Below are 12,794 nucleotides of genomic sequence, written 5' to 3'. Positions count from 1 at the left end.
GGGAGTACCGCAAGGAAGCGTGATAGGACCTTTATTGTTTACAATATACATAAATGACTTAGTTGACAACATCGGTAGCTCCGTGAGGCTATTTGCAGATGACACGGTTGTCTACAAGAAAGTAGCAACATCAGAAGACTCGTACGTACTCCAGGAAGACCTGCAGAGGATTAATGCATGGTGCGACAGCTGGCAGCTTTCCCTAAACGTAGATAAATGTAATATAATGCGCATACATAGGGGCAGAAATCCATTCCAGTACGATTATGCCATAGGTGGTAAATCATTGGAAGCGGTAACGACCGTAAAATACTTAGGAGTTACTATCCGGAGCGATCTGAAGTGGAATGATCACATAAAACAAATAGTGGGAAAAGCAGGCGCCAGGTTGAGATTCATAGGAAGAATTCTAAGAAAATGTGACTCATCGACGAAAGAAGTAGCTTACAAAACGCTTGTTCGTCCGATTCTTGAGTATTGCTCATCAGTATGGGACCCTTACCAGGTTGGATTAATAGAAGAGATAGACATGATCCAGCGAAAAGCAGCGCGATTCGTCATGGGGACATTTAGTCAGCGCGAGAGCGTTACGGAGATGCTGAACAAGCTCCAGTGGCGGACACTTCAAGAAAGGCGTTACGCAATACGGAGAGGTTTATTATCGAAATTACGAGAGAGCACATTCCGGGAAGAGATGGGCAACATATTACTACCGCCCACATATATCTCGCGTAATGATCACAACGAAAAGATCCGAGAAATTAGAGCAAATACAGAGACTTACAAGCAGTCGTTCTTCCCACGCACAATTCGTGAATGGAACAGGGAAGGGGGGATCAGATAGTGGTACAATAAGTACCCTCCGCCACACACCGTAAGGTGGCTCGCGGAGTATAGATGTAGATGTAGATGTAGATAAAGGCACCTGTAGCTTTATGATTATCATTGGGCCCTTTTTGTACTCGTCTCTTAAAATGTATGTCTTGCCACTGGAAATCAGTCCAAGCTCCCCATCTGTTTTGAATGTAAGATCTCTGTGGAAGATGATTTCTTACACCTTGTTTAAAGATGTTTGGAGCAGTGGTCACAGGTAAGTCACCTACATGATCACAAGCCTGAAGAGAGCTGTAGTTTGTGCAGAAAAGGAAATTTTAATTAATAATGAACCATTTTGCATTTTCCCCAGTGATTCAACTTCCCCAATTTTTCTTCAAGGTTTTCAACAAAAAACAATGGTTTCATTGGAGTAAAGTATCCCTATCAGTCGCAGTAAAGGCCATGTATTGGGGGAAGCGTTTTGCACCCCAATGTCTGACTTGACCCTCTTCCAATGGTGTAGCCAGGGAAGTAAACACCGTGGGGTCATACCAATCTGCATTATTATAATCTTTCCCATCTGAAGGGGCTACTGGGCTTGTGACCACCAGCAGAAGAAACATCATGGTACCATCAACTCTGAATGATGGCTCTCCCAATGGGCACATTCAGCCACAGCAATAGTTATCTGGCCAATGAACTGTTGCCTGGAGTCCCTGTGCCCCAGTCACAATGGGCACACATTCCTTGGCTTGCGTGGCACCAACAGGACAATCCCTGCATGGTCAGAAGGTTACCGCCTTGCAGATACTTGATGACCCCTCCCCCATAAACAGAATGGCTACCATGTTAGGTTTTGGGCATTGTACCTTTGCAAGAAAGGAAGGGTGCAAAGAGAGAGAGACACAAGAGGTGGAATATACACCACACTGGAAACTTTCCCGCATGATCCGCACTCCGTAAAATTTGGAAAAGGAGTAGCAAATCAAATTCAACAGGGGACCATAAAGTTAAGAATGACACGTTGTAGAATGCTAGAAGGTAAGAAAATGATTGTCCAAAACCACAAACCAGGTCTGGGCACAATCAGCACCAAGATGACCACCAAATGGAAAATTAGAGAAGGAAAAAAAAATCGATAGATAGCCTTGCAGCACAGAAATGTAAGTAGCGCTGAAAGGGCTGGGGACCCGTGGTGGCCAAGCACATACTCAAAAAGTGTAATGACAGGGTGTATACGCGGACAAGGAAAAACAATTCCCGGATTTTTCGGTTAAAAATACACTTTCTCCCAGGTGAAAACACACTTTTTCCATCTTAAGTAACAGTATATTTTCCCTCGGAACTGCAAAACTTATCAATCCTTTGAAGGTTATGGTTTTGGACATGGGCGCAGAATTTCCCGGCTCTTTAGAAAACGAAAATAAGGGAAAGACACGTTTTGGAAATATCCTTGATGTGCAGCAACATGTATGCTGCCTACTTTCGTATTACGAAAATATACATTGGAATTCCACCAAACACCGCATGTTACTTTCCGAATCACTGAAATCGAGATTGCAATGTGCTTTTGTAAGCTCATGTCACGTGATCTCGCCAGCCGATAACAGTGAATATTTAGAGCACAGGACGCGTGATGTAGTCAGCCAATAGCAACATCATTGTTAAGTAGCAGTAACACTCAAGTTAATGGTTTAAATTAATATACACAGTGTTGCTACAAGAAAAGAAAAGCTTTCACATATAATAGTGGTCTCTAGGGTTAAAGCTGCAAGAGAAGCTAATCTTTTGCATGTAATACTGATTTTTTTGCGCGTGTTACACTTTACGATATATCACACAAATGTGCCAGTACAATTTTTAATAATGACATAAATGTCTGATCTTCAGTGTTCGAAATTCTTCTAAATGGCTCTTCATCAAATTGTTTATTTTTAATTGAGAGTCAAACGCTCTGTGATTTAAGAAATTCATGGTATATTCTCGCACATAACCAACTTACGTTAAAGGATATTTACTTTGAAAGTAACGCTTTTCAAACCAGCATTCGCAATATTTTTCCGCGACCTGTTAGAAATAGGTTCGTTTCAGCAGTTGCCAGGCAGCGCCAGGTAAAACAGGCGACACCGCGCTAGCGCAGCTACCATGACGCAGGAAGCCCGTATGTACATACATGTGAAACATTAAAAGATCATATGTTATGTCATAAAAGAAACAAGACATCAGAGGATACTCCAAGAGCATCAGAATTTTGTGAACCATAACAAAATGTGCACATATAAACTGCAACTTAAAGTACACATTCGTATGTCCAGATTCCCAATGAAGTTGACCTCGACCAGATATTAAGCTTTTCAGTGTGGTTGGGTTGTTTTGGGGAAGGAGACCAGACAGAGAGGTCATCGGTCTCATCGGATTAGGGAAGGATGGGGAAGGAAGTCGGCCATGCCCTTTCAGAGGAACCATCCCGGCATTTGCCTGGAGTGATTTAGGGAAATCACGGAAAACCTAAATCAGGATGGCCAGACTCGGGATTGAACTGTTGTCCTCCCGAATACGAGTCCAGTGTTTTCAGTGTGGTTTTCAGGGTGTAAATTTTCTTGGAGCACCAGTACTGTATTACATAGTGTTTGGTTCTTTATTATGGCATAATGCCATACGTGCTAGAAGATGAAAACGTGCACTTGAAATGCAGCCAACAGTTGAAACTAGCCAGTACTGTGGAATTAAAAATTTCGTTTCAAATACATTGACTGCCTCTATGGAAAAGGTTAATAAAATCCAAACTTCTTTAGCAAACAGTCAAAAATAACTTCATTGCTCTGCAAGGTGATTAACGTTTGACTGATAGAAAGGTGGAAATAAAATAAAATCTGAAACTAATAACGTATTTTAGCCTTCCGTAATTATGTGAATGTATTTTAATTCACTTGATACCTCCCGGCCACAGATATCCGTTTTGTTTTCATTTGACGTGAGAGTAAATGAAGGGGAAACAGCAAAATCACTTAACGTAAACACGGGTCACGTGGAGACTACCCACTATAACTCAGGCTGCTCTGCGTATCAGCCCCGGATCTACGATATTTGCAAACCGGGTCAATACTAAAAAAAAAAAATCGAATTTTCAAAAAATGTGTATCTTGTAGGGCACATCATTCTGAAAAGTTTGAAACATAAAACATATGTGTTCGAGAAAATGTAAGACATGTTATTTGGTCTTAAGTGTGCCGAAGTACAGTACCACGCCTCTTCACACAGCATGTTCTATCGCACGTCACTGTGTTTCGCTCTGTGGAATTGAAACGTGTATATTTTGTAATTGATGCCATCAAACGATGTTCAGGACATTGGAAAATGAAATGTCCTGTGGTGCCTCTCCTGCTCCCAGTCGGCCGGTTTGACAGCCTGCCCCTCTTTTTTATTTAAAAAAAAACCTCACCATTAATAGCGGATGGGATTATTTGTAATTGGGAGAACAAGAACTCTTCAGAAAACTTACACTCTTCATTGTCTATTAGCTAATAACTTGATGTTTTGTGTGACATAAAAGTAAATATAGGATACATAAAACCAATATAGACCAGAGACAAGCAAGAGAGTACACCTTTCTTCAATCCTTACCTCCTAGCATTTTTTTCTCTCTAATCTTGCTACAGCTTTACATGGCGTGCTTGCCTTCCTGCGCAAGAATCTATTACCTCACTAAAGTTCGTCAAACGTTTTGCTACATGAAAAATCGAAATTTCATTATCTAATACTGAAAAAGGTGTTAATACAAATAATACCCAAGACTGGTGTGGTTTCTCGATCTGATTACATCTATTTTGTCACTGTATGCTAGATAAAACAAAATAGGCCTTTCTAATATTGCAGCAATTTTGTAACACACACCAAATAAGCGAGAATGTCTTGGCACAAATGGTCATTTTTATAACACAACAGAATATAATTCACGAAGTACCAATATCAAATGCCTATTAGGCTTACTGCAAGCAAAGAGATTTATGTTATGAAATAGTTTCACATTTCATTCATATGCACCAGTTTCTCAAGCATGAGATCGAAAAGTAGTATTACGAAGTTTTTATATAAATTTAGAATCATCTTATTCTTCCATAATTTGTGTGATGTCCCCATTTCTTCTGCTTCCTCGTTCTAACAATCTTGTCATCACGAATTCTATGGCTATTCCTGCCATTGTCAAAATTTGTTCGCTGATTAACTTCACTAACCCTGCCAGAATCACCAGTTTAGTTACCCCACAATTGTTCTGCGGTTAGGCGTTGTTACATATTCGTACAAAATGTTTTCTGCGTTACTTCCAAAATAGAACTTAAGCTGCTAGCCGGAGACTGTACAACTGGTCCTTACTAGTGTAGCGATCTGGCCAAAAATTTTCTGTAAAAATTTCATTTTCTTGAATAAAACGAGAAGATAATACATAATCTTTCTCACTTGTTATTCCTGTAGTCGTTTGTTTCCATTCTGGTAGACTGAATCTATGGATTTCGCTAGTAATTATAACAACGCTGATCATTCGAAAACCCAATCAACCACATAATACGACAGCAATTGGCATTCATTCGTTCGGCTTTACTCTGCTCAGCTCGTATGGCCCCATCCCCTTTTGTCTGCGGAAAGTTTATTTCTAGATGCAACATGGCTTCTCCTGACAGAGACATCATGTACACTATGCACGCATTCAAAAATCAACTTATGATTCATTCAGAAATGAACTTAAAATGTGTTCAAAAACCAACAGGGATGCATTTCAAAATCATATAAATGATCGTTAGGTCAACGTGCGCTGGATGATAGGCGCTTTATGAAACAAGTTTTCTTTCCTCGAGAATGTGAATTTGGCGCCCCCTTTTCTAGGTAGCATCTAGATGCTTGCTGCGACTGCTTGCACAGCCAACAGCCACATTCCTGTAGCCAGAAGCGGCAGAATCTACTACTCAAACATGACTCAACAGTGCATGCGCATGAGCCAGCTCATAACTGCTAACACAAATCAAATATAAACAGTTGTGACTTCACGCTCATCGGAGGGAATTTGTTGTTATGAAGTATTGCATAGTCTTCCCAAAGCCTTTGACACATTTGCTGTCGGCAGACGCTTGCATGACGACTATGTGCCATTGTTGTATATGGCGCATTTCCTTTACAATTTAAGTTATTTTCCTTTTTTTCTCTCGTTTATGTGTTATTGTTGAAGTATTATTCTGCAGTAGCGGGATACAGTAATATCCTTTGTTAGAGTAACGGTTCTTACTAGTCAAAATTACAAAAATTTAACTGAAAACTAAAACAATGAAAAATTCCCGGAATTCCAAAAAATTCCCGGGTTTTTCCCGGTTTTCTCCTGGACGAAAAAATTCCTGGGTTTTTCCCGGATCTCCCGGTTGTCCTGGGTCATATACACCTTGAATGAGCCACCTAGGAGTGAGGATGGGGGGCTGAGGTGGGGAAGGGGTATTTGGGTGTTATGACTGAGGAAACAAATTAGCATTTCATCAAGATGTGAAAATGATGGAAATTCTGCTTCTGTTTCAGGTATGGTAGAATTTCAATATGAGGGAAGACTACAGCTGGTAAGTTCACTGGGATTTGCAAAGTGAAAATCATTAGAGAAAAATTATAGTACATGCTTTAATGAGAATAGAGAAAGGAAATATAAGGAAACTGATGCATACCTACTTCAGTAAAACATATGTTCAAGTTTGAAAAAAATTAAATTACTTTTCAGTCACTAATTCCTAGTTTATAATGAAGTCACATTGTGATAAAACTGTATGTGAGGGGGAAAAGCAGAGGTCAGATGTGAATTAAGTGTCGAGCATCTAGTAAGCAGTGCAATGACAATTAACAAAGTGGAGGGGCAGATGCTGTGTGGTACGAGTGTAGCCCACCACATTAACTACGGTTCAACATGGCTCTCTTCCTTGTTGTTGATGCAAGCAGTCTATACAATCACGTTCCTGAAGACATCAGCTGAAACTATATTTATATGGCAATAATGTTTATCATCCCATTTTTGTTTTCTCCTTCACAGTATGTTCATCTGTACATTAAATATGTAAATACTCAATTCCATGCAGCCATTAGCACAATTAATGTAACACTAAACGTTACTGGAATATTTATTAGAGATGTAATTTTTGCACACATGGCTTGCAGATGAGCAGTAATTTCAGAAAAATCCCAAATTTGCACACTAACTACAAGACAAATAGAAAAGTTAATTCTGGTAATCTTAATATATGAGAGTTGCCCAGAAAGTAATGCACCACATTTTTTTTTCAGCTGAAAACAGTGCTACTAATACGAAACATTACGTATGTATTATTTGAAGTCTCCTGAATGAACGCGCCAAGTTTCCGTCACTTCCGAAAGATAGCGTAGCTGCAGGACAGTTTCAAAATGGTGTCTGTACGTGATGTACATTACAAGCAACCTGCCATCATCAAATTTCTCATTGCAGAGAAAGAAACTGTGGAGAACATTCACAAAATCTCATGCAAAGTCTGTGGAGCATCTGCTGTCGACAGAAGTACAGTTAGTTGCTGTGCACGGAGGGTGAGGTCATCAGAAGGTGGTTTGGCACAGCTCCACTATTTGCAGCAGTGGGGGAGACATCCACGGCTGTCAAACCTGACATTTTGCAGTGAGCTGATGTCATTCATGAGGACAGATGCATTACAACTCAGCAGTTGACGCTGCATCTGTCAATCAGCAAAGGAATTTCACGCAGTGAGGCACTGGCTCTGCCACCAGGACAAGGATTGGTACTGACAGGGCATACACAGCCTTGTCTCACGTTGGAGGAAGGCTATAGAACAGGATGGAGATTACATGAAAAAATTGGGTGTGTAGATAAAACATGATTCTTTCATGTGTATAATTCTCATTATGTTCAATAAAGAATTGTTGAAGAAAAAAATGCGGTGCATTAGTTTCTGGGCAACCCTTGTATATTAAGATTACCAGAATTAACTTTTCTATTAGTCTTGTAGTTAGTGTGTATATTTGGGATGTTCTGAAATTATTGTTCATCTACAGACCACATGTACAGGAAATGTTTATAGAAAAAAAGTTTTACAGACTCATGATAATTACAAGTAAACAGCATGGTCACAGTTAACATTTGAAGGATATTCTGACCTTTATATCATCCTCAATTACCAAACCAACTTCAACATTCCACCATGGCTTAACCATAATTTTTGCCGGTTTTGCTGGCAAAAGATCCCTAATTGTCTTCTTTCTAAAGAGCCTCGGCCGAGTACGATACTGATTCATTAGTTCTATATACTCATTTCTGCCAATTCCTAATAATCTGAGACCTGAAACAAAAGAAAACCTCATTTATATAACAGAGCAGAATCAGTATAACAGTAAACTCATACCTATATGTAGGATGCCCAGGAACTTGTGAATTGTGCACCAATTTTTGCTCAATCGGGTCACCCACACTGAAGCTGTCATGGTCATCATCTGGCTTCTCTGCAATTAGCAGTCACAAAGTAATAGACTACTGTGTTATTATAGAGAAAATATATTACAAAAGCAGGGGATATTTTGAAACAGATCACAGACTGGTTGCATTCTTGGCCAGACTAATGCACCTGATAAATCCAAAACACAAAGACTGGCTATGATATTTAAAAATATACATTTGACTGTAGAGTTCAGACCCTGCATAAGTCTTCTTTGAAGATGATGCTGAAAATGCAGTACCTGTGAATCGAGACCATCACTGATTGTGTTCAGAAACTTCGATTTAAATAGAGTGACACAATATGTCACATACACCAAGGAGAGGAAAAAAAACCACTCTCACATGAACAATTCTTTCAGGCTTTTTGGTATCCCATATTCTTCAATGCTAGAGGCAGAGATTCCAAGTGTAATTCTGAAACCGAGCAATTAAAGGCACTTTCAAACTCCCCCCCAAAACTAACTCTCTCTCTCTCTCTCTCTCTCTCTCTCTCTCTCTCTCTGTGTGTGTGTTGTGTGTGTGTGTGTGTGTGTGTGTGTGTGTGTGTGTGTGTATTTAAAATATTTCATTACTGACACTAAGTCAGTGCTACATTATTTGAAATAAGTTTTGTACATCACCATACATTAACTTTGCTCTGTACATACAAGCCAGTTATGTGCTCTTAATGTAATGTGTCTATAATATGTAATTTCACATTTCTTTTTTCTCTTCTGCCATGCTTTAGGCCTTGCTTGAAATTTTGAATCTGCATTTGGTCCTTCCATCTTTTTGCTGATCCGCCAGTGCATCTTTTAACTTGCAGAATATCTTATGAAAAATTTAGTGGTTATCTGGACTCCTCCATTCACAAAGATGGAATATCAACTTTTGCCTATTTTCTTCCACCTTTTTAATTATGTCTCGAACTTTATGTATCCTGCTGTGTTCCCGAACAATTTCATTTCATTGGCCTGTAATATGATTTTATCTTTTTTTCAGAACCCAAGATTCACTCTCATACAGCAATGTTGGTACTGACATAACTTCAAGACTGCATTGCCTCTAATGACCTCAAAATGTGAAAACTAATAGCAACAAAATGAAACTGCATTAATAAATGCACTGTAAAACTAGCAGATTGCTGTTTATTCACTCATTATTATAGCTACTCCACTCCTGGAATTTAAGTAACATCTGTATCACAGGGATTAAAATTCAAATACATAGTTCAAGAAATGAGAGAGTAGGGAAGAGCAAGAGAGAAAGGGGGAGGGGGAGGGGGGGGGGGAGAGAGAGAGAGAGAGAGAGAGAGAGAGAGAGAGAGAGAGAGTACTGAATCACAACTGAAGTAAGTTTTGGATCTGTGTTGCATTTTACCAAGGGCCTTGAAGCTAGAGTTATTACTGTCTAAACATCTATAACACAAGAGCATAACAGTAAAAATATTCAGACAAAACACTCTTTAATTTTATGACATAAACATATATCGCATATGGACATATGTAAAGAGCTGAAGACTGCAATGAATTAGAACACTTTGCAACATGGAATCTTAAGAAAGACACATATATGTCTTATACATTACCATAACAAAAATAAATAGCTGTATATTGCTGAAAAGTTTTGAGAAGAAGCATATTAGTATACAGCACAATAAAAAGTAATGAATGATGAATGCATTCTGAATGCGAGTGCTGTAGCGGCTGTAACTTTATTGCCCAACTGTACAGCTGTGTCAAAATGCTAGTGTAGTGCAGTTGTGAGTAAAACAGACAAAATGGTTAGCAAGTTAACAACTCACCAAAAAAATTTGGCAGTGTGCAACTGGAAGATTCTAAGCAGGGAAAAAAATGAGGAAAATCGTGAAAGGCAACTAAATCTTCATCCCTTAGCAATCTGCAAATTGTGTAAAAAATTCCATTAAATGTATAATGCCTTGCCAAGTCATGATAGGGCCAATAGTATTATCACTCAAACAGGTAGACAGCATTAAATCAAATGCATGCACACTGTGGGTACCACCAGCTGACCTGTATCTGCATGTATGGTTTGCAGATGCCTTTGTGTAGTTTGGATCAAATTAGATTTGATTGTTTCGAGGTGATCAATAATGATCTTCAGCACCCATGCCTAAAATAATCAGACACAATATTGTTAACAACCCTGAAACATAATTAAAAATTTAGTAAAAATCATATATAAAAGTCTCTCTCTCTCTCTCTCTCTCTCTCTCTCTCTCTCTCTCACACACACACACACACACACACACACACACACACCAGATCAGTTTATTATATATATATATATATATATATATATATATATATATATATATATATATATATATATATATACCTCAAAGATGATGTGACTTACCAAATGAAAGTGCTGGCAGGTCGACAGACACACAAACGAACACAAACATACACACAAAATTCAGCTTTCGCAACAAACTGTTGCCTCATCAGGAAAGAGGGAAGGAGAGGGAAAGACGAAAGGATGTGGGTTTTAAGGGAGAGGGTAAGGAGTCATTCCAGTCCCGGGAGCGGAAAGACTTACCTTAGGGGGAAAAAAGGACGGGTATACACTCGCACACACACAAATATCCATCCACACATATACAGACACAAGCAGACACATTTAAAGACCAGATATGGTTATAATAGAAGGAAACATTCCACGAAGGAAAAATATACCTAACAAAGATGATGTGACTTACCAAATGAAAGTGCTGGCAGGTCGACAGACACACAAACGAACACAAACACACACACACAAAATTCAAGCTTTCGCAACAAACTGTTGCCTCATCAGGAAAGAGGGAAGGAGAGGGAAAGACGAAAGGATGTGGGTTTTAAGGGGGAGGGTAAGGAGTCATTCCAGTCCCGGGAGCGGAAAGACTTACCTTAGGGGGAATGTTTCCTTCGTGGAATGTTTCCTTCTATTATAACCATATATATATATATATATATATATACACACACACACACACACACACACACACACAAGTGGTGGTGGTGGTAGCAGTGGCATTTGTTGTTGTATTTTGGTTAAGGGATGAAATTATGAGGTTATCAGTTCCTCATATTCACGAAACAAGCCCTAAAATGGTACTGTTATAAACTACTGGCAAAGGCCATCTAGTCAAGGTATTTGGAGCAATAGAGACGCTTAGAGTAGTTTCACAAGAGATAAAGTGAACATAGGATCAGGTTGTCTTATAGGCTAGGGATTAGGTGGGGGAACCTGGATCTCATTTGCAGCAAGATATGCACCATCCGAACCCCCCCCCCCCCCCCCCCCCCTCCCCAGTCAAATGCAATGACTTGATGCAGCATTCGAACAGTGTTGTTTATTGCTGGCTGTTTAAACTGCAAGACTAGGAAGGATGGTAAGCGCAAAATTTTACGAATTGCAAGTATACATTATATTAGGAATACTAAATGATTAAATTTCTCGGTGATTTAAGGATGTACAGAATGTAAATTTTAGTACACACAGCTGTCATCTCCGACAGCTACAATGGCTCTAACCCTTTGGGCATCAAATCTACATCTACATCTACATTTATACTCCGCAAGCCACCCAACGGTGTGTGGCGGAGGGCACTTTACGTGCCACTGTCATTACCTCCCTTTCCTGTTCCAGTCGCGTATGGTTCGCGGGAAGAACGACTGTCTGAAAGCCTCAGTGCGCGCTCTAGTCTCTCTAATTTTACATTCGTGATCTCCTCGGGAGGTATAAGTAGGGGGAAGCAATATATTCGATACCTCATCCAGAAACGCACCCTCTCGAAACCTGGCGAGCAAGCTACACCGCGATGCAGAGCGCCTCTCTTGCAGAGTCTGCCACTTGAGTTTGTCAAACATCTCCGCAACGCTATCACGGTTACCGAACAACCCTGCGACAAAACGCGCTGCTCTTCTTTGGATCTTCTCTATCTCCTCCGTCAACCCAATCTGGTACGGATCCCACACTGATGCGCAATACTCAAGTATAGGCCGAACGAGTGTTTTGTAAGCCAACTCCTTTGTTGATGGACTAAATTTTCTAAGGACTCTCCCAATGAATCTCAACCTGGTACCCGCCTTACCAACAATTAATTTTATATGATCATTCCACTTCAAATCGTTCTGCACGCATACTCCCAGATATTTTACAGAAGTAACTGCTACCAGTGTTTGTTCTGCTATCATATAATCATACAATAAAGGATCCTTCTTTCTATGTATTCGCAATACATTACATTTGTCTATGTTAAGGGTCAGTTGCCACTCCCTGCACCAAGTGCCTATCTGCTGCAGATCTTCCTGCATTTCACTACAATTTTCTAATGCTGCAACTTCTCTGTATATTACAGCATCATCCGCGAAAAGCCGCATGGAACTTCCGACACTATCTACTAGGTCATTTATATATATTGTGAAAAGCAATGGTCCCATAACACTCCCCTGTGGCACGCCAGAGGTTACTTTAACGTCTGTAGACGTCT

At 39.8% G+C, this 12,794-nt stretch overlaps 1 protein-coding gene across 1 annotated transcript in view; it reads right to left on the bottom strand.

Annotated features, from left to right (window-relative positions):
- Positions 1 to 12,794, bottom strand: part of LOC126183427 (protein FAM91A1) — a 182,895-nt gene that overhangs the window by 122,865 nt on the left and 47,236 nt on the right. The window contains exon 3 of the mRNA XM_049925401.1: positions 7,984 to 8,165. Within this exon, the coding sequence (XP_049781358.1) occupies positions 7,984 to 8,165 (182 nt within the window). The remainder of the gene's footprint in view (positions 1 to 7,983; positions 8,166 to 12,794) is intronic.

Source organism: Schistocerca cancellata, chromosome 4, assembly GCF_023864275.1.
Source record: "Schistocerca cancellata isolate TAMUIC-IGC-003103 chromosome 4, iqSchCanc2.1, whole genome shotgun sequence".
NCBI lineage: Eukaryota > Metazoa > Arthropoda > Insecta > Orthoptera > Acrididae > Schistocerca > Schistocerca cancellata.
This window is presented reverse-complemented; position numbering and strand designations above follow the sequence as displayed.